Source organism: Carassius auratus, chromosome 12 (assembly GCF_003368295.1).
Source record: "Carassius auratus strain Wakin chromosome 12, ASM336829v1, whole genome shotgun sequence".
NCBI lineage: Eukaryota > Metazoa > Chordata > Actinopteri > Cypriniformes > Cyprinidae > Carassius > Carassius auratus.
Window position 1 is genome coordinate 2,827,609 of NC_039254.1, and position 26,828 is coordinate 2,854,436.

A 26,828-nucleotide genomic window follows, 5' to 3' on the forward strand; every position below is an offset into this window, starting at 1 on the left:
TTTTCCAGAATTGTAACAATTACCAAATAAAATTAGATGACCAATTGAATGAAACCTCCCCCCAGTTATTTGACAGACAGCATATAGCTTCTTATTTTTTTACTTCGTTATATTTGGCTTCTTAATTTTGCACATGTGCATCGGCGATGACTTCTTTGTGCTACTTTCCCATTTTAGTTCCTCTGTATTTGGGTTAGTAGCAGAGCCAGTGCCCTCGTTTTTACACAGTCTGCAGCATCAGGGAAAGTAGCAAGAAAGAAGTCTTTATAACAGAGTATAAGGTACACCTGGAAGAATAGGGAATAGGAAGATAATTAAACACACTCAAATTGTTGCTGTATCATTTGGATCACAGCAATACAGAACATTGAATTAGCAGTTCCAGCAGTTTTCTCTTAATCTTCAGCAATCCATTTGCTCTTATCCAAGCTTGAAAAATGCATATCTATATTATATAGGTTAATACATATAATTGGCTTTAAATACAGGTATACATTTACAGTACATTAGAAAAGTTGAAACTCATAAAACAGATTGCGCTCTGTGATGTGATCAGACGAACACATATTTTGTTAAAGCTAAAGTAATTACATCAAAAAAACAATCCACTAAGTGTACAATGGAAATCACAGTATTACTGTCTTGAGAAACAACAGTAACTGGTGTTTTGTCAGTGGTTGGCTAAACTGTTATGTTATATATGTAATGTTATGTATATTCTGAGAGAAAATTCTTTAAGAAAATTTTAAAGAAAAAAAAAATCTTCCCTTTTTGTACAGCCAAACAACCCGGTAGACAAACAAAATAGATGCGATTGTGAATTTACAGATAATTACAAAGAATTCAGTTTTGTTAAAGGGAAATCCTGCCAAACTAAGATATATTTGAGGATATCCAAGACCCTGGAGTATTAAAAAATAAATTATTTCTATAAGGTTTTACCTTTTTGCCTCAGTGTTAAACTGGATATTAAGTACTTATATAAAGTGCTGAAATTCAAATGATGCAACCATTGGCCATTATGTCTAATAATCCCTCATACTCATCCTGTATAGCACGCAGAACCTGATTTTACCAAGTGAGACATGTTCCTGGGACAACATCGTTGTTGACCCTGGAACAACATTGTGATTAACCAATCAGATTTGAAGAACCATTTTTTAGATTTTGTGAAGTTAACGCTTAAAATCAGTGTTTGGTGCTTGTACATCAGTGTCATTCATCTATCATTTCCTCTGATTTTAGGGATTACTCATGGTTAAGGTTAGGTTTAGGTGTAGGGATATGGTTAAGAATATATTTTTGGAGTAAAATGTTGTTCCAGGGTCAACAAAATATGTTGACCTAGGAACACATCGAACTTGGCAAAATCAGGACGTGCGTATAGCACCCTCATAACTACTCAGTTCTCCAAAAATGGTCACAAAGCCCATTCATAATCGTGGGAACTGTAGTTGAACTGTAGCTGAAATGAGAGCCTTAATATTGCAACATGCTCAGTCAGTTTGATTTAGTGTGTTTGTAATTGCTGATAAACAGTGTTTAAAATAGAAAGTTAAAATTTTTCAAGAAATGTTTGATGAAAAGAAGCGATATATAGAGATATAAGCCATTCATGACACATTTGAGTTTTGCAGGTAATCACAGATCTCCGTTTCACTTATCAAATCGGGAGACTGGCCACAGGTGCATCGCCTACATTCTGTCTGAAGGCACCCGGCTAAAAATAGCAGGAGCAAAGACTGAATATAACTGTGGAACAACAGAAGGTCATGGCGTGGCTGTGGGTGTCAGATCTTGCTGTTCTCCAGGTGCGAGTCAATGTGCTTGATCAAGGCATCATCAGGGTAACCAATAGGGAAGATTAGCTGGCACAGCGGGCAGCTCCTGACGTCACCCTCCTCCTCTGTCTCCATCCACAGCTGTGAAGGGCACAGTGATATGTTTGAAAGCCATAATGTTTCAAATCCACATTTTAAAATCTAAAAGATGCAATAAATGTGAAATGTGTATCTTTTCTTTTTCTAGGTTGTTTGGCACAGAGGGCTATACGTAAGCCATGAGAATATTTCTCTGTAAACACTGTCTCCATGGTGCTTTCAAAATATTTGTATTTGTTAGAGCAGCCAGAGATGGCAATGGTGGCTTAACCAATGGTGTGAGTTTTGGGACGGGGTTATCTGTTTGTACAGCCAATAGCAGACCACGGTTGTGCATTAGAAATCTCCCTTTCAATTCATAAGTTCTCTTTTAAATTGAATTGGCCAAACTCTACAGTGAGTTGAATTAGGAATGCAGGATGTGGATTTTAAATTAATTAATTGTTATTCCTATAAATTTATATTAAACACAAGAAACAAATTTAGGTGACATTTCACACTTTAAGCCTTTTAAATATTAAGACATGGCTTTGGCATGACTTAGCAAACCTTTCTTTTTTGTTGTTAAAATGCTGCACAAGTTTGAGGAATCCAGTCAAAGAAAACATTACATTTTAATTCCGTTTGGTGACACAAATGGTGTAGAAATTACACACTTCACCTTTGTCACTATATGTTCTCAACATAGGTTCATTGGAAAAATGTGCCTCTACCTACATTTTTGCAAAATCCCAAAAACATATCTATTTATACAATTCAATGCATTCAAGCTCAAATGAACACTAGTGGTGGTAAAACACAAACAACTTTTACTCCTTTTCTTTTTTATGATTACAGGGTATGATTTTCAATTAATTTCGTCTTTTTTATCTAGAATTTCTAGAACACCATATTATGATCTCAAAACACTTTTACAATAATGCATGATTTGTAAACTGATGTATTTTGACATTAGCAATACATGAATTTTTGATGTAGTAAACTTGCCTGGTAGCTCACCAGATACAGCATTGCACTTTCAATAAGGTGTGTTTAGGGTACGAGTCAGATTTATGTTAGTTTGTTTTGGATAAAACTGAACATGCTTTTAGTGCCACTTACTATACATTCTACTTTTAAAGTGTTACGTAACGAGCCAATAGCCACATAACATTATGCAGAAATTACATCACAGGCATATTTGAATTTGAATGCCACTGAATGTGATTTTCTACTCACATTGATGGATGGCCAAGACTGGGCATGCTCTGCGTGCAGGTATCCAGGTGGGTGACAGCTTAAGGTGTTGGGACGGGAAGGAATTGGGAAAGCGGAACAAGAGGCAGGGCCTCTGGAGCTTGATGAGGGGCTCGACACCCCCAGTGTTCGCGGAGGACTGATTGGATGAGGGCAGGACCACTCCTCCTCATCCTCTGAGGACTGTGGAGGCTGTGGGGATGAATGCAGAGGTGCTGGGCTGGGCTGAGGCTCAAAATGCAAGTGGGACACATCTGAGTGGTGGAAAGACAGCTCCCTGGACAGCCGTGGAGATTCAGCCAAACCCCCATCGCCTCCAACCCCAGACTGAGAGCCCTGTCTTTGAACTAACATGTGCTGGCTTCCTCCATGTTGATGTTGTTGCTGCTGCTGCTGCTGCTGTTGCTGCTTGTGGTAGCTGTCAACATATGGTCGAGGTTTCGGCAAAGTGGACACCGGGTCCAGAGTGAACCGTGGGGGCCGCTGATAAGCCGATGGATCCGCTACCTCAGAGTAACTGCGTCTTCCCTGGAAACTGGCCCTCAAGTGGTGGGAAGTGGGCCTGCAGGAATAGGATGCGGGGCCGTCGGTGAGCTCAGGCAGAGGCGAGCGACGATGTATGTCTGGAGAGAGACGCTGCAGCACTGGCGAGCGCCGCTGGGGAACAGGCGAATGGCGCTGCTGTATGGGAGAATGGCGCTGTTGGATTGGGGAATGGCGCTGCGGAACAGGAGAATGCCTCTGGTGAGGGACAGGAGAGTGACGCTGAACTAGAAAATAAACACAGGACATTTAAAAAGAGAAAAAAATAATCAGCAGAATGAACATCAGACATGTTTATATAAGCACACTGAATAAATGCTTGAGATCAGTGTTAATCTTGTCAAAAGAATTACTGATGGTATCGCTCTTTAAAGTCAGCCTCATATATCATATTCATAACTCAAACTGCTGGTCAAAGGAAAGACTTCTCTGTGGTGTTGGGCTTTTTCATCATTTAGTGCACTTAAATTCTGCCCCTACAAGCTCACATTCATCTACCAGTAATTTTTCAAAATCCAATCAGCAGCCAATAAATACACATTTTTCTTTATAATCAATCTGTTAGATTTGGATGTATGTCACAACATAGATAAATAATCTGTTTCAGATTCAGAAGTACTAATTAGAATGAACAAATTCAATAAGTATATTTTTGAGGCTCTGTACATAGTAAATTTAACAAGATTTTTTTCATCAATTAGTAACGAAAACAAGACAAAAAAGCATTATGACGATATTTATAAAAATTACAAATTTCAAATACTGTTGATTAAAAATATGCCATCATAAGATATTAAAATGCTTTGATATATACATACAGTAGACACACAATCTGCACAATATCACGCACAAGTGAACTAATTTATGAGTTAGTCATAAAAGTCTAAGTCAGTGTTCAGCTCCATGTAAAACACGGGTATTGGGTAAAGACATTAAGTTTCTGTTAAATTGATATGGCTAAATTCATATATGATATATCTGAATAGCATGGTTCATTTTATTACCGGAAGGATATCTTAAAAGGCAGTGTAAAGAGCACAGTCCCTAATGGACAGATAGATTTTTGTAATGACTTCCTCTTTCCTCTCACATTTCCTCTTTGAGATATTTTTGTATTGTTTTCCTGTGCATTCACCCCAGCACCTGTAGTAGACTACTGCTACAGTACACCACTTTCTGACTAGCAATGGGCACACAAGATCCTGTACAGAAGATGCATGCGTCTCTCAATACTAAGTCTAACGTGCATACACTGAGCTTCCTGCAATCGTGAGATTGCAATCAGCTATTTAGAGAAATCAGTCCTTCTATCTATGAATCAGTAGGGGTTTTTTTCCCCTCCATCTCCGCTTCTGCTTTTTGGTCTGGTTTCCTATATCAAATGGGTTGTGTGGTTGAGAGCAGAGGTGCTAAAAAGATAAGGGGGGAGTTGTTTATGTTCTCAAACTCTTAAGAGACACTCGATGTGAGAGGCGATCAGAACATGTCAGCAAAAACATTCCTTGGAATTTAACCAGACAGCAAACAAGCATGCAGAGCTAAAAAAGTGCCAGTTCACCCACCTACTTTGCTGAATTTTTATGAGTTTGACAAATTGGCTGAATTACAAAAGAGGTTTATTAAGGTATGAAAATATGATTATTACTTAAACCAGGTCTTCATTACACTACATGGCAAAATGTATGAGTATCAGTAAGGTTAGGCGTTGGCAGTGAACGCTCCAACTCATCCCAAACTTCACAGAGCATTCATAGAGTGTTGTGAGTCCAACAGTTAAGGAATTAGAATATACAGTAACAGTATTTCATAAAATTAAATGGTGATTTCCTTTTTCCATCCATTTGAAATGGGTTTTATCAACTTTTTGAAGCTTGTACCTAATTAAGCCAGTTCTATAGAACTCTGTAAACCGCCTGTGACAAAGCCACATTAAATAGTCACTGAGCTCTTTCACCTATACAAATGGGTGATTAATAGATGTCTACATAGAGATATAGTGTATGTCCATGACTCTGTGGCCAAAAGGACACAATGACACAAATATTAATTTTTAAAGTCTGCTGTCTCAGTTTTCATGATGGCAATATGCACATACTCCAGAATGTTATGAAGAGTGATCAGATGAATTGCAAAGTCCCTCTTCGCCATGAAAATGAACTTAATCCCCAAAACATTTCCACTGTATTACAGCATTCCCACAAAAGATAGGGTGACATCATATCAGTGATTCTCTTATTAATATGGTGAGAGTGTTGATGAGGACAAGGCTAGAGATCGCTCTGTCATGCTGACTGAGTTAGAATAACAGACTGGAAGCTGTTAAAGGAGGGTGGTGCTTGAAATCATTGTTCTTCCTCTGTTGACTATGGTTTCCTGCAAGGGAACATGTGCAGTTATCATTGTTTAGTAAAAAAGGGATTAACAGGCAAGGATAATGCTGCTAAAATATTTGCACCTAAACCATTTATCATTTATCAGATCATCAAGAACTTCAAGGGTAGAGGTTCAGATTCTGTGAAGAAGGCTTCGGGGCACACAAGAAAGTCCAGCATGTACCAGGACTGTCTAGAAAAGACAGTCTCTAGGAAAAACATCAGGGACAGGCTGATATTATGCAGAAGGAACAGGGATTGGATTGCTGAAGACTGGGGTAAAGTCATTTTCTCTGATAAATCCACTTTCTGATTGTTTGGGCCATCTGAAATAAAGCTTATCCTTAGAAGAAAAGGTGAGCGCTTCCAGCATGCCACCATTAAAGCATTAAAGACCATTCATGTATGGGGGATTCTTCTCAGCCAAGGGAGTGGGCTCACTCACAATTTTGGTACAAAAACATCCTCCAAGAGCAACTTCTCCCAACCATCCAAGAACAGCTTGGTGATGAACAATGCCTTTTTCAGCATGCTGGAGCACCTTGCCATAAGGCAAAAGTGATAACTAAATAGTTTGGGGAACAAAACATCAAAATTTTGGATCCATCACCCAAAACTCCCCAGACCATAATCCCATTGAGAACTTGTGGTCAATCTTCAAGAAGTGGGTGGACAAACAAAACCCCACAAATTCTAACAAACTCCAAGCATTGATTATGCAAGAATGGGCTGCCATCAGTCAGGATGTGGCCCAGAAATTGAATGGAAAACAGCAAGGGTGAATTGCATACTGCAAGTCTTTGCATAAACTTTTTGTAATTGTCAATAAAAGCATTTGACACTTATGAAATTCTTGTAATTATACTTCAGTAAACCATACAGTAGTAACATCTGATAAAAAGATCAAAAAACACTGTAGCAGCAGACTTTGTGAATATTTGTGTCATTCTCAAATCACAGCTGTGTCTCTAAACGAATGTATAAAATTGATGACATATTGAGATCCTTGTCCTCCTACCTGGGCTTGCCGGCTCCTGTGAGACTTTTCGCAATATCTCTGTCTGTTTCGAGGTCAGGGCCTGTAGCTTGCCCAACTCCTCTATTAGTTCAGTATAGGCCAAAGCCAGATTTACTCTGTAGAGAGAGCAAGAGAAAGAGAGAGAATGAGAATGGTGTGAGAAAGAGAGACACAGAGGGAACCGTTTTAGTCTCATAACCACCTTAGCTTTGGATCGTGAGTACATTAAGTAACTGTCATGACCATTTCATTCTTTCTATTTAAAAGAAACATGTTTGCTGTGGCACACAGATTCACAAAACTAGGTACCAGATGTAATTAACATCATGCTATTACCACCTGCTGATCAGCTAATATGTAACTGCACTTCATCTACGCATACAGCATGTTAACACATAACTGTATAACTGTCAATGGGAATAAAATTATCAGAACTATTTCCTTAGTTCTTAACTGCAACATTTAAAAGCAATAATAAGAAGCATGTACTGTAACAATGGTTGACAATTTGTTTATGACACAGTTGGTAACACTATTTAACTGTGATACAGTATGTGTCGCTCCACCAGTGAGAACATAACGCGTGACTGGCGCGGAGAAGAAAACAGCGTAGTTTCAAATCACTCTGCAGTCACTCACCATGGCAACAGAATTTCTAAAAAGCCTAAGTCATCACAAAAATTGGCAAGTGATTTCCTACATAGCTCTGCAAGTCTTTCGCAGCACTCTGCTGTGTCTTTCTACACACATAAACCGTAACTTCAACACATAATCAAATTTAACGCCCACGTTTTTATTTATGTATATGGTAGCTGGTCATGTATTAAGCCATCATTCTTTCATTATCAATAATAAAATAAAGCAGTGTGATTTATATTGCAATAATGACTAAATGACTGTGCATTAACTCACAACCTTCCTTCCATTAATACTCATTAATTTTAAACAAAAAAATTAATCAGATTGTGTCTTGGTTTTATCTAGCTTGCTCAAAAAACACATAATTCAACTGCACATCAATCACACAAGTCTGACACATTTATGATAACCATCAAAAAGTAAGTTTTATGGTAAAACAAGCCAGCTAACTAAGATGCAAAGAAACAGAAACTATGTCATCAGATGGCCTTTATCTGATTATACATAGACCAAATTCACAAAAATCTTCGGTGCTTTATAATAAAAAGACTCATAGTTTTTGAGATGGTGTTAGATATATCAGGAGAGACATTTCAGTTTTACACTTCAGCAGGCACGTGTGACCGATCACTTTTTTGACGTGTACAGTGGCATGAATTTCACAACCACAGATAAGTATATATAGTATAAGCAGTATAAACATCATGCTGTTAAATGAATAAAGTCAACACCATTATGAGTGTCATTTTTTAAAACATATTTTTAAAAGTAAATGTAAAACAGTTGCCTGCAACAACAACAAAAAAAAAGGTAAAAGCTTTAAAGGTCAACTACCATTTTGACTATATAATATTACCAGTATGTTTACAGCACATTTTGATTATTTGCAAATGTCAATAATGACTAAATATAAAAAAAAGCTTCATGAACACAAGAAGGGGCCAAAACGAATGAAGAGGTTCACTGCATTTTAATAAGACGAGTTAAATGAGTCATCCGCCACCAGAGTGGTCTGGTGCAAGGTCACATCTTGTCAATTTACTCTCTCAGTTAGTGGAGGATTTAGCTCTCTGCCTCTTTCTCAGTCCCACACACATGCACACACACACATGCGCAAATTACCATATGGGCCAAAGAAATCTGCGTTAGCTGAGAGAACCAACAGCACATGTGCATAATCTTGCCTTCTATCTGTTTATATTGAGACTATACTTACAACCGAAGAACAAACTAACATCAATATATAAAAAGTACTAGATCTTTAGTCTTAACCTTTATATTCGTAGACCAAAGATCAAAAGAAACCACAGGCCAAGCAGTGTTAACCAGTTTGCTCCACCAGTGATCTGCGAAGTTGTTTTCTGTTGCTGGCCAATGAGTCATAGCATTGGATATTCTTACCATTGTGCTAAGTGTGTCCTTCATTTGGCCCTCTGGGCTCCTGAGCATCCACAGTCAGGCTCAAGCAACCATAGTGTTCATGAGCTGTCTTTCTCCGTAGTCATTATCAACGCATGAGCTACAACTCATCTGTCCAAGTGGCATCCTCATTTGATAGACACTATCTATCAAAGAGGTATTTACAGCAGATTTAGATGATGTGTGACACTTTTTTTTCTCACCTTCTCACATGCTTGCTCTTTCACACACACACACTTGCATGCACAGTATGAATCTTAGGAAATGGCCTATGAATGCATCACCTTTTGGACTGTTCAGTGAAACATTATCTGAATGTGTGAACATCCTCCTATTAACATAAATGAAATGAAGCAAGAGTAGTGTTGCCTGCATATCCTGTCTCTGTCTGTCTGTCTGTCTGGACAAACTCTCATATGCTCTTAAAGTATGAAAAAATTATTTTGTTTAGCATCTGCAGAACTATTGAGCACAAAAAAAAAAAAAAAATTTGAGTGGGAGGATGTGTGTGTGTGTGTGTGTGTGTGTGTATCTGTGTGCTTTTTATCTGAATATTGATGATGATTCTAGTGTGGGAGGGTATGTGGGCTGCTTGAGCGATGTCTGACCTTTGTGCTGAAACTAGTATCTATGATATTCGTCTTCTTTATGCAAACAAATGTTGGCTGTATGAATTTATCTTCTATTTTTCTGCAAAACTTCAATCTAAAGCGGCCAAATAACTTAATCAGCACAGCCCACACTGCAGATAATAAATATTTTTAATCAGAAAGAAATAAGTACTTTTTGCCAGATAGCATTATTATAAACATACTTCTCAACCCTTCAAATCAGTAAGTTTGGGTGGTACCACTTTAGAATATTGTTCCATAGTTAATAAATAACTGCATAAGAACAAATGACTAATGCACTGTTAACATTCTAGTAACTATATTAATTAACAAGAAACTATGATGATTTAGTAAGTAAAAGCGTCCAGTTAAAAGTGTTAGTTTACTATTAGTTAATCAGTAACTACTATTATTTCATAGATCCTGAAGAACTACTATATACAGGTTCATAAATAATGTGAATTATGCATTATGCACAATTAATCCTAAAGTAAAGATCATGATAACGCTCTAGTAATGACTTGCGTTACCACATTCAGCAAAAGGAATTATCCAGAAAGATACAAAACCCCTAATCACGACAATTTTAGTCATAACAAGAGAGTCATCATGTTATTCATTTTAGAATACTGATCCAAATAATTAGTAATTCCTTTTTAAGACTTTGGTAATATTTGAGTCACTACAAGTCAGTTACCATGACCTTCAGTTTAGAATTAATTATATATTATGCATTATTCAAAACAATTATGGACCGGTATACAGACCAGTATTCTTAGTAGTTCTAAGGGAGGTATGAAAAAAAACAGTAGTTACCAATTAGATAATAGTGAACTGCCATATTCAACTGAGCACTATTTCTTACCAATTAATTAATACAAGTTTCCTGTTAGTTACTAGAGTGTATAACTGCATTACTTATTTGTATCTGTGTAGTTATTCATTAATTACGGAACAGTATTCTAAAGTGTTACCGTTTGTGTAAGTAATGCACTTTTAAGGAAATTCTGTCTGATATTCTGTCTGATATCAAACCAAACAACTCAATGAAAGTCAGATATATGCTAAATGTTAGCATCTCAAGGAAAGCCCTTTTTGCATGCATAGATAGATAGATAGATGGATAGATAAATAGATAGATAGATAAATAGATAGATAGATAGTCAGACATACTTAGAGGCTTTATATATATATATATATATATATATATATATATATATATATATATATATATATATATATATATATATACACACACACACACACACACACACACACACACACACACACACACACACACACACACACATATATATATATATATATATATATATATATATATATATTCCACTGAAGTGACACTCTCGGGTTTATGGTTGACAAGCTGGGACAACACCTTTTTACACACAGAGACTGCTAAGTCAATTTAACTGGTAAGGCTTTAGCTAGTTTTCCATCCAATAATTGTACATCTAAATGTTTAGATGATGGAAATGCCATGCATCAATACAGTTTCTCGAGTGTTGATGACTCAATCATGATTCAAAATCAGGACTTTACAATGATGCTGACTACAGTAGGTCAACATACTGGTTAATAATTGTACATGATTAACACCAAAAGGTTGCCATTAAAATGTATATGATCTGTGCTTTTTTAGTTAAGAAAGAGAATATAACATCTACATACAGTATGTGAAACAATTAGCGATACAAATTTCAGATAAAATAAACCTGAACACTGTGGAGATCATCTTTTGCCTTTTCTTTAGAATCATGAAAATGAAAAACCTTTTCCCCAATAAACCCCCCATCAGAAAACAAGACAAAAACATCAAAAACTACCAGCATACGAATGTCTGAGTGACTGCGTATAAGGTTTTGGCCGTTTTCTGTTAAATCACGGCTTTTACAAGAACCAGCAGTTCAAACAGAGGGGGAGTAGAGTGTGAAACTGTGAGGTACAAAAGAGAAGTAGGCATTACTTGTGACCTTCTTTTCCAAGAATCCCCATTTGACTTCAACACAGGTAGCTTTCAGTTAACCTGTATTCTCTTTAGTCTCATTTTAAGAGAACACTTTAGACCACTTCTGTTAGAGAGAATACCTTAGACCACTTTTGTGAGACTAGAGATCTGGAGGCTTGCCAATAGCTATACTGCCCTCTACTGGAAAATATGCATTGCCCACACATTCAAAGGAAATTACCCATGCAACTTCAGCAAATTATACAGCAGCAAATTGAATCAAACAGATTTACAAAAGCAATAACTTAAAAGTTAATACGCACAGCTGTTAAGATTTAAATCAATGAAACAGACACTTACTGTTCATCTCCAACTTTCTTTATCCACTCCACATCACACTGTCTACAAGTGGAACTCACATCCTGTGCAAAAGAGAGAAAAATATATTATTCATATGCAATCAGAGGTATGTTTGAACCTACATGCCCTTTTAAAAGTTTGGAGAATTGTATTGTTTTTGAAAGGTCTCAATGCCACATTTATTTGACCAAAAATCCAGTCAAGACATTATGAAATGATTACAATTTAAAATAATATATATATTTTTTTAAATATAATTTAAATTGCAATGTATTCATGTGATTGCAAAGCTGAATCTTCAACTGCCATTACTTCAGTCTTCAGTGTCACATGATCCTTCAGAAATTATTCTTAAATGCTGATTTGGTGCTCAAGAAGCCTTCGTATTGAAAAACAAATTGCCTTCTTAATATTTTGTGCAATTTAACAAACCCTTGCTAAAAATTTAATTAATTTTAATACATTAGCTTCAAGCAAGCTAACTAATTAACTAACAAACTAACTCTTTGAGATCCTAAACCTTTAAATTGTAGTATATGTGGCTTGAAAGCTTAAATCTAAAGCCTTAGGCAAGAATGATCACATCACAGCTGGATTTGAAACAAATTCAAAGACAAAATTAATTTGCTATTCTATAAAAGTACAAATATTTTTAAATGTTTTATGACTTATCACATTTCCCCCCTCAGAATCAGAGAGTAGTTGAGACAAAACTGTCAGTTACAGTATATATCAGAGTCTAAGAGACTTGACTTCAAGCAACAATCGATTTTTCCAATGTGTAGTTCCTATTTGAGTCTTTACGCATGTTTGTGTTTGTTACTGACCCTCTGTCTCTGGTTGCTTTGAAATTCTCTCAGTTCTTCCCGTAACCTCTCACATTCAGTTTTTAGCTCCTCTTCCCTCTGACACGCCCCCTGAGCCTCGTGCCGAGCCCCCTCAAGCTCCGCCTCCAGACGCTGCAGTTTGAGGTCAGAGAGGGTGTCCAGACTTCGGGAGCTCTGTAAGGTCATGGGGCAGTCTAGCACTAGAGATATAGGATGGTTATTTTCACCAGACAAGTCAAACACATTGCGTCAATTAATAATAAAAGACAAATAAAAATTGCACATTAAAAGGTTAAAATCAACTCCCCACCTTTTCAAAATTTAAGTGGAGTTTTAAGTGGAGACAGAAATTGACAATAATGTTAGCGGAATATCAATATATTTCTGGTGATCCTCAAACATCCTCTCATACGAGGCTGCAGACAAATTGTCCAACAGCATGTCTTTGAAGCAACAGATCTGATCTCATCTGTCAAACTGACCAACAAATATCTTATTTGTGTTTCTTTATGTTACGTAATGGGAAATTCTCTCCTTCATCAGCCGAAGGGAACAGACGCCAACTTACAAATGTCTGGACAGGAGGTTTGGTGGCCGCCTCAGGGCCAATATTGTTAACAGGGCTCAAATCCAACCTAAAGTCCCCCTACACATGTCCTTTACTCCATGCAGCTTAGAAACATTGAAGATGGAGAATGCAAGACTGAATTCTTTCCTGTCAGAGCGTCCTGCTCCTCACCCCCGGCGTGGGCATGGTGATTCAGCAGCTCATAGAAAAGCCGTCCTTGAGCCAGCAGCTATTGTGACAGTTCAGCAATAAGCAAGCTGAAAACACACACCCCTGCACGCCTACATCTCACACCAAAACCGCAGTGAAATGATTTTTATTCTTTTTTTTTTTCATATTTGCATGTAATATTTGTATTCATGATCGCACACAAAATTGACATCATTCTGGTATTATTTTCTGACATCTCTGTTGCGTAATTTACATAAATACATAATTTGCTTGAGTTCTCTGGGATTAGTTGACCCCTGTTGAGAGCTTTTGAGTTTGACTGAAACATTTTAGATCCCGGAAAGGGGTCACAGGAGAAAAAGTGTGACCTTCTCACAAATGTGCTTTCCATTTAGTTACATAGTCTGTTTGTGGTGAGAGTCTTTTCTGAGCCTCAGAGACAGTGAAAGGAAAGAGAGAAAGGATGTGGGAAATGGGGTAAAATGAGAGAGAGATGCAACACAACACTGTCATCGGGGGAAAAACAAAGGGGGCCGCCGCTTGGCCCTGTTTGAAGTCCTTCATAGGAGAGGTGCTCTTTGAAAAAAACTAAATTAAGCTAGATTGAAAAACTGGATAGAAAATGTGATGCATATAAAATGAAAAAGGACACTTCAAAGACTCCAATACACAATCTTTTTTGTTGGAGTGAAATACAAATGAAGGAGGCACATAAAATGAAGAATAATGAATGTGACTGTATGCTAATAAACAACCCTTACTTTGTTGTAGAGGATTTTTTTTCCCCCAAACATGCTTAGACAAAAGTTTACTGACTTTGCTCATACAGGATATACTTGTAAATTTTTCCCACCTTGTTACACTTGTTACACAGTTACAACTTAGCAGCCTAAACATTGCTTATAAATTTCCCATTTTACTATATATTTATATACAGTATACAGCACACAGTAAGGTAAATTATAATTGCCTTGTATAATATTATGCAAAGTAATTCAAAATGCTTTACAGCCAAACAAAAAAGGCTATTTTCTATTATGGGACATACACTGAGATTTTTGTTTGATTTTCAGTTGATATGACTCATATGACATATGACTTTTTTTTTTTTCCTCTGGCCATATTTCATCTTTGTGGTGCGCTATTTGTTGTGCAGTGTATATGGTGTAACAAACGAATATTAACCTCACCTGATTGTCATTTGGATATATATATATGTGTACAACTCTAAATTATTCAGTTTTTAAAATTAGTCTAAAAAAAAAAAAACTTTTAAACTTATGTTTACAAACCTAATCCAAATCATATCCATATATGATACGTGACTCTGAATAAACTTCAGATCGTTTTTTTGTCATTCAGGATGTGAAACAACTGTTAGATCATGCAAAGTGCAATAAGTTCTGAATGCACTCACTTTTGTGTCACTCTGTCCTTGTATAATGACCTATGTGACAATAACTAACTGTGCAGTGAATGAGTCAGCGGCAGAGGTTTCAGGCGCACATCCACGGGTTCTAGGCCACTGAGTGATATATAAATGAACACCTGCATGCATACAGACAAAACAAGACTTACTATGCGAGTCAGGGTTGTGTAGTTGCAGATACTGCATGTCTTTATTGTGTAGCTGTGTGTTGAGTTTGTGCAGTGAGCTCTCCCTCTGCCTCAGAGCTGCCTCTAAACTGTGGATCCGCTCAACATGTTTCTCCACCAGAGACGTCTGAGCCCGGAAAAGAGCAAGAGAAGAAAGAGACAAGAAGAGAGGGAGAGTGAAAGGGAAAGAGAGATGGGCACAAAAGTAAAAGATTATAAAAGATTAAAAATGAAACACCAAGAGAAAAAACAGAGAGTAAGGCGGGCGATGAGGGACTGATCAAAAGATACACAAGGACAAGGAGGCCATTCATTCACCATGCAGATTCATCCGGCATTCGCGTCCATGAGGATATTTTTTGTCAGCAATAAGAGATGAGAACATGTAGATGTAACAGCTGATAGCTCGCTGAGTGTTTCAGAGAGGCGAACGGCACAGATGCTCAAACGCTTGCATCATGCAATTTTCAAAAACTCAATCTTTTTGTCCCAGCCAAATCCATTCAAAGCCATTTGAGACCCGTGTTTAAAACTGATGATGCAAATGCGCATATATGATTATAGATATCCAGCATCATCTACTTATATGAGGGCTTGGCTGGGTAATATAAGAGCCCAATTACATTCACACAGCCCCGTTAGGACGTACGAGAGTACAAGATTAATCAAATGGACACCTGGTTGGATTAATGCCTGAAGCACATGGAGAGGCTAATTACCGCAACTGCCCATCCGCTCGGCAGCCAAACTTAGCATGGATGTGGTGGAATGAATGTTTTAGGAGAGTTCTCACCATCTTGTCGAGGTCTCGCTGAAGGCTGGACTTCTCCATGTGGATTTTCTCATAGGCCTGAATGACATCTTCAAGCTGCTCCTCTCGCTCCTTGCCCTTCTGAAGCTGGAGAACACAAACACTCTATCATTACAAGGACTTTCCTTTGGCCTAATGGCTTTATACACACCTGATGATATTTAAAAATCTTGAATTCTCACAGACATTTTTACATTAGTTTGTATAGGTACACTTTTGAATTATAATAACAGTTGAGATGTCCTCTGTATAACGACAAGCTGGTGTAATATAAAAATATATTAAAAACATTTGAGTAATTTCTTTTCATATTACTTTTTACTGGCTTGAATATTACTGTTAAGGATTTTCTATCTTTCCAGTACGCCACTTATATCAGTTCTGCTGATAGATGTCTGGTTCTAGACATATGACCCTAATCTCAGTCCTTTATTAACTCCTATCAGATGAGATATAGTGCCAAATAAAGATATTTCCAGACCCTTTAAAATATAATTACATAATAACAGGACTCAACTAAGGAAAAAATTATTTTGCCTTAGTCAGCCAGTAGTTCTGAGTGATCCATTTTTATTTTTAGCAATTTATTTTATATTTACTATCAATGTTTTTTTCAGATATTTATACAGGAATTAAAAATAACATTATATAAAAAATAAAGTAATAAACAATTAATATAAAATATTTTTTTAAATAAAACATTTTACTTTAAAATGTGCTATTATTGCAATTTCAATAAAACTTCAGACAACAAAGATGGTTTCTAAATTAGCAACAGAAAACTAAACTTTTTTGTTTTTAAGATCAACGAAATGTAAAAGTAGAGCATCGAAAGGGCAAGTGACTGTTCCGTCAACTGTTCATGTTCCATACAAGTTTCACTCTTTGACAAATTGCTTGTCTTTTGAAACTGACATGGTGTGAGGTAGAATAGAAACATTATGTTGTTCTACCGTACATATAAAAATAATAAAGTAAAACATATGCATTCGTGTTGTTCCCTGCACTTCCATTTTCATACAGACACACATAAGCATCTACTTCAATTATAACACACCTCTTTGCAGTGATCCTTTGGTTCCACAGATAATAGTAGCTTATTTTCAGAAAAAAATAACACATCAGGGTATTTACTTTCAATAGCGCTGCATTAGATCTCAGCAATTCCTCATGACTGCAAAGCTCTGGGTGTTGGAAAAAAAATTGGAAGAATGAAACACAAGAAGACACAACTCGAGAAGGAGGGCCACAGTCAAATGAGGAGAGTGGGGAAGAATAAGGAACGTACACGCAAAGTACCAAACGTCAGCAAAAGCGAGGGAGGTGTGGGAGAGAGAAGAACAGATGACAAAGAGAAATCTGGCTCTTCGACGGAGGGAAGGCTGCTGGGTGACTATGGAAACACATAGCAAGCATCATTAATTAATGAGATGCTTCACCAGGCAATGAGCCAAGAGATGCAGAGAGAGAGTATGAACTTCCCATGTACACTCCAGATCACAGCCAGTCGGGAGAGACGATTGAGAGCGGGCTTCAGGCACGTAAACGAACGCTCATTCGTGGTCTAGATTACATAAGGCCTTTTGTCATGAATGACTGGGCATCTGAAGTTGTCCTTCATTACCCTACTAATCGTATTACCACTCTAATCTTTCCATTTTGTGATGTATAAATGACATGGCGTAATCCAGATTTACAATTCAATATAGCCAAGTCACAATATAACAAGCAGTTGTAATTGTGATATTAGCAGAATATCAGACGAAATACAGTTCAGAAAGAGGTGGGTGTGTGTGTCCTCTCACCTCGAGGGTCAGCATGTTGACTCTCTGTTGCAGACTGCCATTCTCTGACTGGAGCAGCGCTGTGTCTTTCGGCTCAAAGGAGCAGTAGGAGTTCCTGTCATCTCCAAACTCGCTTATCATGGGAAACTGTACACACACATATGCAAAAAAAGTAACACAGGGGACATTGCATGCACAAACTGCCATTGCATAGAATAGTTTAGTGGATATAATACAAATTGGGCCATTTTTGGAGCAAAAAATGTCACATTTACTAACAGCCGGCAATCTGATTTAACAGGGCACTGTCTGGACTGGTTTAAAACGGTGAGTATTTAAATGAAGTCATTGTCATTCTTTTCAGCACAAAAATGCAAATGAGGTTTACACATTATTCACCAAATTCAGCACGGTTAAAGTTGGTAAACAATTTTAAAACAGATGTTTGTGAAAAATCTCTTGCAGTTCTAATCTGGAAAAGAATATCCTTTTTCACTTAGAAATTGTTGTTAAATTTCACAAATAATGCAAGTAACACATTGAATTAAACATGACATTTTTAAGTATAAAGACCAAAAAAGTATTTTCTTCTAAAATGTACTCCAATCATTTTTTATTAACAACTTCAAAAAATATTTTTTACAGTGTAAAAGAATCGAGAAAGGCTTCATAATTGGATATATAATTATGATACAATGGATAGTAAAGGAAATGTTTTTGCATTTTAAAGTGGTCAAGTTCTCACATCCCCACTTTCCTGCCTATACTTTATTTTCCAATAAAAATAAAGGTAAAAAATAATAAAATCAAATACAAAATGAAATAAAATCAAAGGTACACTTTTATTTCTACTTTCTTCGAAAAAAAATATAGCTTTTATTTTAGCAAGAATGCATTTAATTGACGTAACAGACATAATCATTTTTACAAAAGATTTATATTTGAAATAAGGGCTGTTCTTTTGAACTTAATACATGTCAAATAATAAAAAAAACAAAAAACAAATTTTACCACCATTGATGATTATTAGAAATGTTTCTTGACCACCGAAGCAGATTTCTGAAGGATCGTTTAACACTGAAGACTGGGGTAATGACTGCTGAATTCAGGAATAAATTACATTCAAAAGTTACTTTAAAATGTGATAAAATCAAAGGATCACTGTATTTAGTGAGTAATTTGAGTTAAATGACCTAGAGAACAATATATTAATAGCCATTCAAAAACATATATACAGCCAGTAATAGTTATGTGTTTTAGGTAGTTGCCAAAATATATATAGAATATATATAAATGCGACTCGGTGACTAAGTAATTTGAGGGGTTTATAAGTCAGTTGATATCAAACAGTCCTTTGCATTTAGAGTGGTCTGCTCTTGTAGGCTAAAAGTTCAGCTCTTACATCATCTTCTACTTCACTACTGGCATCAATAGACGCTGTGTGCTTTGATGTGCAGGATCTCATATATTTTTACTCCTACAAGCTTTAAGAGCTGTGTGCATTAGTTCCCCACGTTTAGCCCTTTACTAGGCAGTGAGCCACACTGAACTCAGAACCCTGGAGGCGCTCTCTCTCGCCTTCTGCAAAAACAGCTGTTCTTCAGAGGCTAGCTGTCATGCTGTGCATACATGCATATGTTTGGGCAGAGCCAAACCAAAAAGCTTTAAAGATATCCAATCTGGAGCATCTTCTACCTGCAGTTCCCCAGAGGCCTGGGAGCAGCCCAACCTACCTAGCTGTACTCAAAAATCACATCAAATGAACCAGAGTTTTGTATGTTTATTTACATAGTGCTTTTCACAATATATAGGGTTCCCTCATGTCCCACATCAAATTTTATTCATATATTTCAATATTTCTAATATTGGTAGATGATACCAAAATACCATGCATATAGTCTTTTCATGCTCAATCATTGCTGTCAATTCTGAGCACTGATTATTTTAGTAAAAAGCTACTCAATAATGTTTAAAGAATAATAGAGATGTAATCTACTTTCCTTACAATCATGTGATCTAAAGAGCATCAGGAGCATCTTGTTTTGTGTGGATAAGTGGCTTTGTGAGTTTTCATGTGAGAGCCTGACATGGTAATTATAGAGAGCATGCATACTTGTTTATGTACTGTACTGCTCAGCTCACGTGTCAGCTGGGCTATAAATAAAGCTCTTCAATACATGAACGAGGCACAGCTCTTAATGAGTGCCGTCGAGCCACAGTATTAAGCTGGTGAACACTCATAGATGGCCATTTTCACATGGAAATGGTAAATAAACTCTATAATAGTTCAATAAAAGATTTGGCCTTCACTCTTAAAAATAAAAGGGTGCTTAAAAGGTTTTTCACTGTAAAGCCATAGACAAACCATTCAGTCAAAGGCTCTTTAAAGAACCATCTCTTTCTTACCTCTTTATAATCTGAAGAACCTTCTTTAACCACAAAGAACCTTTTGTGAAACATAAATGTCCTTCAGATGTAAAAAGGTTCTTATAGGGGAAAAAAATGTCCTCTATGTATGGCATTGTGAAGCACCATTCTTTTTTAAGAGTGTTTACCAGAATCAGTGGCATATAATAATAATAATTTCCAGATTTTTTTTTTTTTTTGAAAGAAGTCTCTTATGCTCACTAAGGTTGCGTTTATTTGATCAAACATACAGAAAAACATTAATATTGTGGAATATTACCATTTCAAATGGTCAGTTTTCTATTTAAATAGATTAAAATATAATTTATTTATGTGATGGCAAAACTGAATGTTCTAGTTTTCAGTGTCACATGTTTCATGAGGACTAAATCATCATATTACAATAATTTTTGAATATTCTAAATGAAATTGTGCTGCTTAACAGTTTTTTGGAAATCATTTATTTTCAGGATTTTTTAATTAATAGAAACAACATAATTGAAATATATATTTTTTAATTATTGCTTTATGCTTTTTCTCATTACAATTCTCTGCTGTGTGCTAGATATCCTTATTATTACTTGCTATGTGTGTCCACTCTGCTCTACTCTAATTAAATGCCCTATATAGTAGGTCTGTGACCGTGTCACTGTCTCTGCATTAATGTGAGATGAGGCAGCGAGGAGCAGGAGAAAGGGTTCGGGGCTAACAAGGATGTCTACATCCCATTTTTTAACTGGATAATTATGTCATATATATATGGCACTAGCTAAAAAAAAACCTACACTGGAATACTTACAACAACTACAGGCTAGTTTAATAGGTTGTGACATTTGAAAATGAGTCATTTTGTTATTTTAATAAGCTTAATTACTATTTTATTTACAAGTCTACAAGACGAGATTGAAAATCTGGGATGCTTTTCATTCACAGACAGTTTTAAACAAGGAAAGTTACATAATAGTGATTTAAGATTCTGCCCTATTTCTAGGTCACTAATCAAAAGTTCTTTGTGCTTCCACTGAAGCACAAGATGCTTTGTGGATCATTTTCAAATCAAGATGGATAACGTGATCATCGGGCTTTAAACAAAGTGCTGTGGTCATATAAAATAATTGCTAGTGAATTTTGTAGCAGTTTCAGGAATTCTGTCATTAATTACTCACCCTCATGTTGTTCCAAACCAGTAAAACCTTTGCTCATCTTGGCACACATATTAATATATTTTTAAGATGAAATCTGAGAGCTTTCTGACTGACAGCAATGCAATGTTCAAATCCCAGAAAGGTAGTAAGGACGTCGTTAAAATAGTCTAACCTGCCTTTCCCAACAATCCCCACCAACTAAATTTAAACACATTCATCAAAGACGGTGGTAGGAGACATATATGCATGAGGTGAACATTAACTTGATCATTATTTACTGGTTAACTCAGACAGCTAGAGTGACACTGAACCTTTTTCCTGTGGAATCATGGGAGAGCTAATGTCACAGAAAATGACAAAATGAAATTTTTTTGGGAATTTGGACCCCAATGTATAACTCCATGGATGATATGTTTACAAAGTATGAGAGAAATGAGCTATAGAAGAGACTAGTAATGTTAGACACTTTATAAAGATATATTGTACAGTATAAAGGGTGTATAAAGATATATTTTACAACAGTAAAAGGTAAAAACTTTTTTTTAAGTTGTTGAATTATTGGAGTATTGGAATCATACTGTGTTTCAATCTACTTAAAAACACTTTTAAATAAATGTGTTACTTGCCATTTCGTTTTACATTTTTCTTTTTTAATTTGCTGCAGTTTTTCAGCGAACTGATCTACCCACACTGACAGAAGTCACGCCACTGACGACTGACATCTGTTGCAGCATCTAAGACTGTTCTGTACCTTTATCTCGTAAATCTTGAGTTTTCTTTTGATGTCTGCATTTTCTCGCTCGAGGCCAGCCAGTCGGGTCTTAATGTCCTGGTAGGCGCTGATGAGGGCAAAGTGGGAGGCAGAGTACATGTCTTCTGATAAGGGAGAGTTTGACCAGCCCACCCCACAGCCATCTTCTTTAAGACCTTCGTTACCCCCCAGCAAGCCCAACTGGCCCCCGAAGAGAGACTCCATGACCCCTGATACTCAACCTGTGAGATGCCAGAGAGAAAGAGAAAGGTTGTTTATTTGAATCAAACATGTGCGCTAATCAGCTTTGGGAGATGCACTCTTTCATCTTGAACATTATTTTTCACTTCTTCAATGGTTTTGTTGTCGTGCACAAGCTCCACTTCACTGCACTCAGGATAATTATTTTCTTTCGCAACTTACGCGTCTTCTCATTAGTATTGACATCCACACCACAGTCTGTTTGTACAAACCACCAAACTGCACCAGACAAAAACCAAAGGCCAGGGAGGTTTTCTTTTTCTCACCCAGGTGTTCTTTATCTTCCCTTGGACATGATTGGTCTATTGGTTACACTGTGGACTGACCACAGTCATTAAGACAGTATAAATTATTCAGGAAGACAAAGGCTTGAGATATTCGAAAGAGCGGCGCTGCATGACCTGATTCAAGTACACGCTGTGCTGCTAAGAGAATGACATCATCGTCTAGCAGCAGTCCCTGGGATCACCTGTATCGCTGCCATTTCCTACAAGCTCTTACAGGGTCAGCGCATTTTGTGAATAGAGCATTCTGATGAGATTAAATGTACTGGAGAGAAAAATATGCGCTGCACAAATCTGCTATCAGTTTCATTGTTTATTGATAGGGTACATATAAACGGTGTTCCCAAACCCAATGAGCTGCCTAGCTGTCTTCTTCTAAGGCAGCATCTTAACTGAAATGAAACCTCATAAGTGACAGATTTGGAGCGCTCTATATAGGAGGACCTCTGTGCGTCATATAAATAGTGCTCCTCACACAAACCACACAGGAGACATGACTCACAATTGATTGCAATAGTTTGCTGTTAGCGTGTTGCTATGCTAACAATCCAATACATAGCTTAAGCAAATATTATACAGTTTATACTTAAAACTGTATTTGGCCCATTTGTTGTTAGAGCAAAATAAATAAATATAGATATAACGTTCATTCATTTCATGTATTGATTATGTACAGTAGCACGGATATAGTATAAGCTATTTCCAGACAGCATCACTTTGGACAGCCATGTTTGTAGAAGTGTAGCTTTATTACTCCACTGTGTGCTGCCTTCATGCTCTTCAGTCCCCAGAGCCCACTGTCCACACCATGACGAATCGCTCCACTGCTATCCCCAACACTCATTCAAAACATACAGCACTGCCTCAACAACAAGGCAAGAACACAAACATGAATAGATAACATGGAGTAAGCAGAAAAAAACCTAACATCTTCACTGTAAACTGTGTTTCGTAAGATGATATGGATATGCATGCAGCATCAGGTTGGCAATCTGATACAGCACGGAGGTGTGAGGAGATTTTACTGCACACAAAATGAGTCAGATGCTCCTTACTTAGTGAGCTATTTTTGATCACTTGCGTACCAATGCTCAAAAACGTACAAAACAGCCTTGGACCTCTTCCTGGGTGTTCTCTCGGTTCTACTCTCTCTCTTTGTCTTCATCCATCAGGGTAATCCAGAAAAACACCCACTCACACCGATACATTTGCTCAGGCATGGTTAAGCAGCATGGCCATGGGGGGGATAGATTGCTGTTCTGATGAAGGTGTGAATGTGTGTAGGTGGAAGAATATCACTTTAGAGACAATCCAACCCACTACATTAATACAAGTGTGTTCTCACCCAGGGTTCTCTCTGTGTTAATAAGGAGATGCAGCACGATGTACTTATCTTGCAACATCATTCTCATTGCAAACATCTTGAAAGGTCATGCAGATATATTTATTTCTCTGATTATGAAGTTGCTTGATTATCATAGTTAAAAAAATGTTTGGCTTTAGCTCAGCGGCCAGAAATGTGTAAACATTTCTGGGAAATTCTAAAGGATGAATTGTTAAGAAAATGTCAATTTGGCTCTTTTTCACACAATAAAAATGCCATTCACTGGCTCTCAAGTTGAGCTGCAATTCGCATAATGTATAAAAATAAATATGCAATACATATATTCGGTATTAATATAAAATCTTCTATAATATAATATACAGGGGTGCAAATAAATTTTTTGGCTTGGTTCTCATATGAGAACCCGGAGATTTGGTTTGGTTCTCACATGGCAGGTCACATGATGTGACCCATCAAATATAACTATACAAAATAAATTAATAATAGTGATAATATTATTGCACTTTATTTTTTTTTATTAATATAATAAACTAAATAATAAACTATTAGTATTAAATACAAATACAATTATTTTATAGTAAACTTAAAAATAAAATGCTAATATTTGAATTGTTATTATTATTATTATTATTATTTTAATTTGAATCTTAATTATTATTTTTTATTTGATATATTTATTGAAATATTTTTCATTTTCAAACATAAAATCAGCAAACTTTATTTTGGCAGATTGCTGGCAAGTAGTGACGTGACATACAGCCAAGTATGGTGGCCCATTCTCAGAATTCATGCTCTGCATTTAACCCATCCAAAGTGTACACACCTGGAGCAGTGGGCAGCCATTTATGCTGCAGCACCCAGAGAGCAGTTGTGGGTTCAGTGCCTTGCTCAAGGGCACCTCAGTAGTGGTATTGCCAGCCCGAGACTCAAACCCACAACCTTTGTCAAACTCTCTAACCACTAGGCCACAACTTCTTCCAAACCAGTGAATCATGTGCCTGCAACATATTGACAAGCGTGCTGCTCTGACACAAACATACAGCCATCCCAGCCTCAGTGAAAACAAGAATTTAAGCATAGGGATTAAAAAACGGCTATGACAATTTGTTAGGGCTCAAAACCCTGGCAAGGTGCAAGAGGAAACCGACAAACGGGACATTCTTTGCATGGCTAGCTCACCAGACATCTATCTTCCCATCTTACTCCGTCTCACCTATTGTCTTGCTCTCCTCTGCACCTAATTTTGTGAACACTTACACTCTGCGCACACATATTATGATTTCCACAGCTCTCCTCCCTGCCTCATTAGAGCAATTACCACAGGAAGTCATTTGTTACCTGGGGCCTAGATGGCACTGGCACAGAAACGGACACACACACTCTCACACACACAGATTTCTACAGAAATATTTTCAGCACCTCATTCGCAGCTCATCTATGGTGACCAGGAGGCGACATGTTCGGTTCACTTAGTTTTGTCATGTCTATGTCATAACTTGTGGGAACGTGATAATATGTTGTGGCCACAAAATATTAATTAATGGGAATGTCATATTAACTCGTTGGAAAGTGACCACAAGATCTTTTTGTCGAGGTAACGACATCCTTGTGTCGTTGCCTGGAGATACTGTGTTGAGGGAACCACATCCATTTCTTGTGGTCACGACTTCTTATGTTGAGGGAACAACATATTGTTTTCATGGCCATGAGTTTAATGTTTAAACAAATCTGCGTGACCATAGCAACCCCGGGATTATCAAAAATAGATTTTTAATAACATTAAACATTTAATTTAATATTCGTATATATTATTATTAGTAGTAGTATTATTATAAAATACATTTATTAGGGCTATATTTTTATATTTATTGTACATGCTTATTTCCCCTTTCAATTAGTTTATCGCTTTGCCTAGTTAACATTTTGTACAATTATGCTAGTATTTGCTAGCCTACCATATATTTAGCAAATAAACACCTGACAATTATGCCAATACAATTTAGACTTTATGATTGTATTTATGCCCATGAGTAAAGATAAAAAGTGTGTTGTGTTTACATTTACAAATGAAACTACGTTAATGATTAATTCCTCAACAAAACACTACAGTGTTTATATTTATGGTCTATTAATTATCAGGAATAAAATGAAATATATGTTAAATATAAACAGCGTTCCAGCAAAAAATTCCAGTCAGTATAATCAAAGCCCATTTTGGCATGTCTAGCATTTACAGTAGGCTATTATTTACAAAAGTATTCAGAACATTAAGTAAAGAGTATAAAACAATATAAACTAATATCAAAATATAACCAGTAATAATAGGTTAATAATAATAATAATAATAATATACAAAAATTACGGAGAAAAGACTTTCAGTTAATGGATTTACAAGACTGTAGGATGAATAAAAATGTTTTCTTGTAGACCTATTTTATATTATGCACTTTACAGTATGTACCTGTAACATTTATTCATGATAAACTTCATTTGAATGCTGACTATCACACGTAATACAGTCCGGTAGCCAAGACCAATGGTTAATATAATAGCTGAATAATGTAATAATTTCTATAATAAAAAATCGAATAATGTCTTAAATCAAAATAAAATATTAATGAATCCATCGCTGATAATCCTGGGTTATGGTCACGCAGATTTCTTTACATATTAAACTCATGGCCACAATAAATGTTTGTCATTGCCTTGACAAAATGAGCACGTGGCCATGACATATCACGTTCCAACGAGTTAATATGATGTTCCCACAAATTAATATATTTAGTGCCCACAACATATTATCACGTTCCCACAAATTATTATTTCATGGCCATG

General features: G+C 36.6%; 1 protein-coding gene across 1 annotated transcript in view; it reads right to left on the reverse strand.

The window, feature by feature from the left end:
• Nucleotides 1–1,387: 1,387 nt before the first annotated feature.
• The window catches only part of tbkbp1 (TBK1 binding protein 1), a 44,300-nt gene continuing 18,859 nt past the window's right edge, over nt 1,388–26,828 (reverse strand). Inside the window, exons 2-10 of the mRNA XM_026276256.1 lie at nt 22,104–22,345; nt 17,823–17,948; nt 16,000–16,104; nt 15,189–15,333; nt 12,872–13,071; nt 12,045–12,106; nt 7,050–7,165; nt 3,099–3,886; nt 1,388–1,922 (exon numbers count right to left, since the gene is read on the reverse strand). Of these exons, the coding sequence (XP_026132041.1) occupies nt 1,791–1,922; nt 3,099–3,886; nt 7,050–7,165; nt 12,045–12,106; nt 12,872–13,071; nt 15,189–15,333; nt 16,000–16,104; nt 17,823–17,948; nt 22,104–22,328 (1,899 nt within the window). The 5' untranslated portion in view covers nt 22,329–22,345 and the 3' untranslated portion in view covers nt 1,388–1,790. The remainder of the gene's footprint in view (nt 1,923–3,098; nt 3,887–7,049; nt 7,166–12,044; nt 12,107–12,871; nt 13,072–15,188; nt 15,334–15,999; nt 16,105–17,822; nt 17,949–22,103; nt 22,346–26,828) is intronic.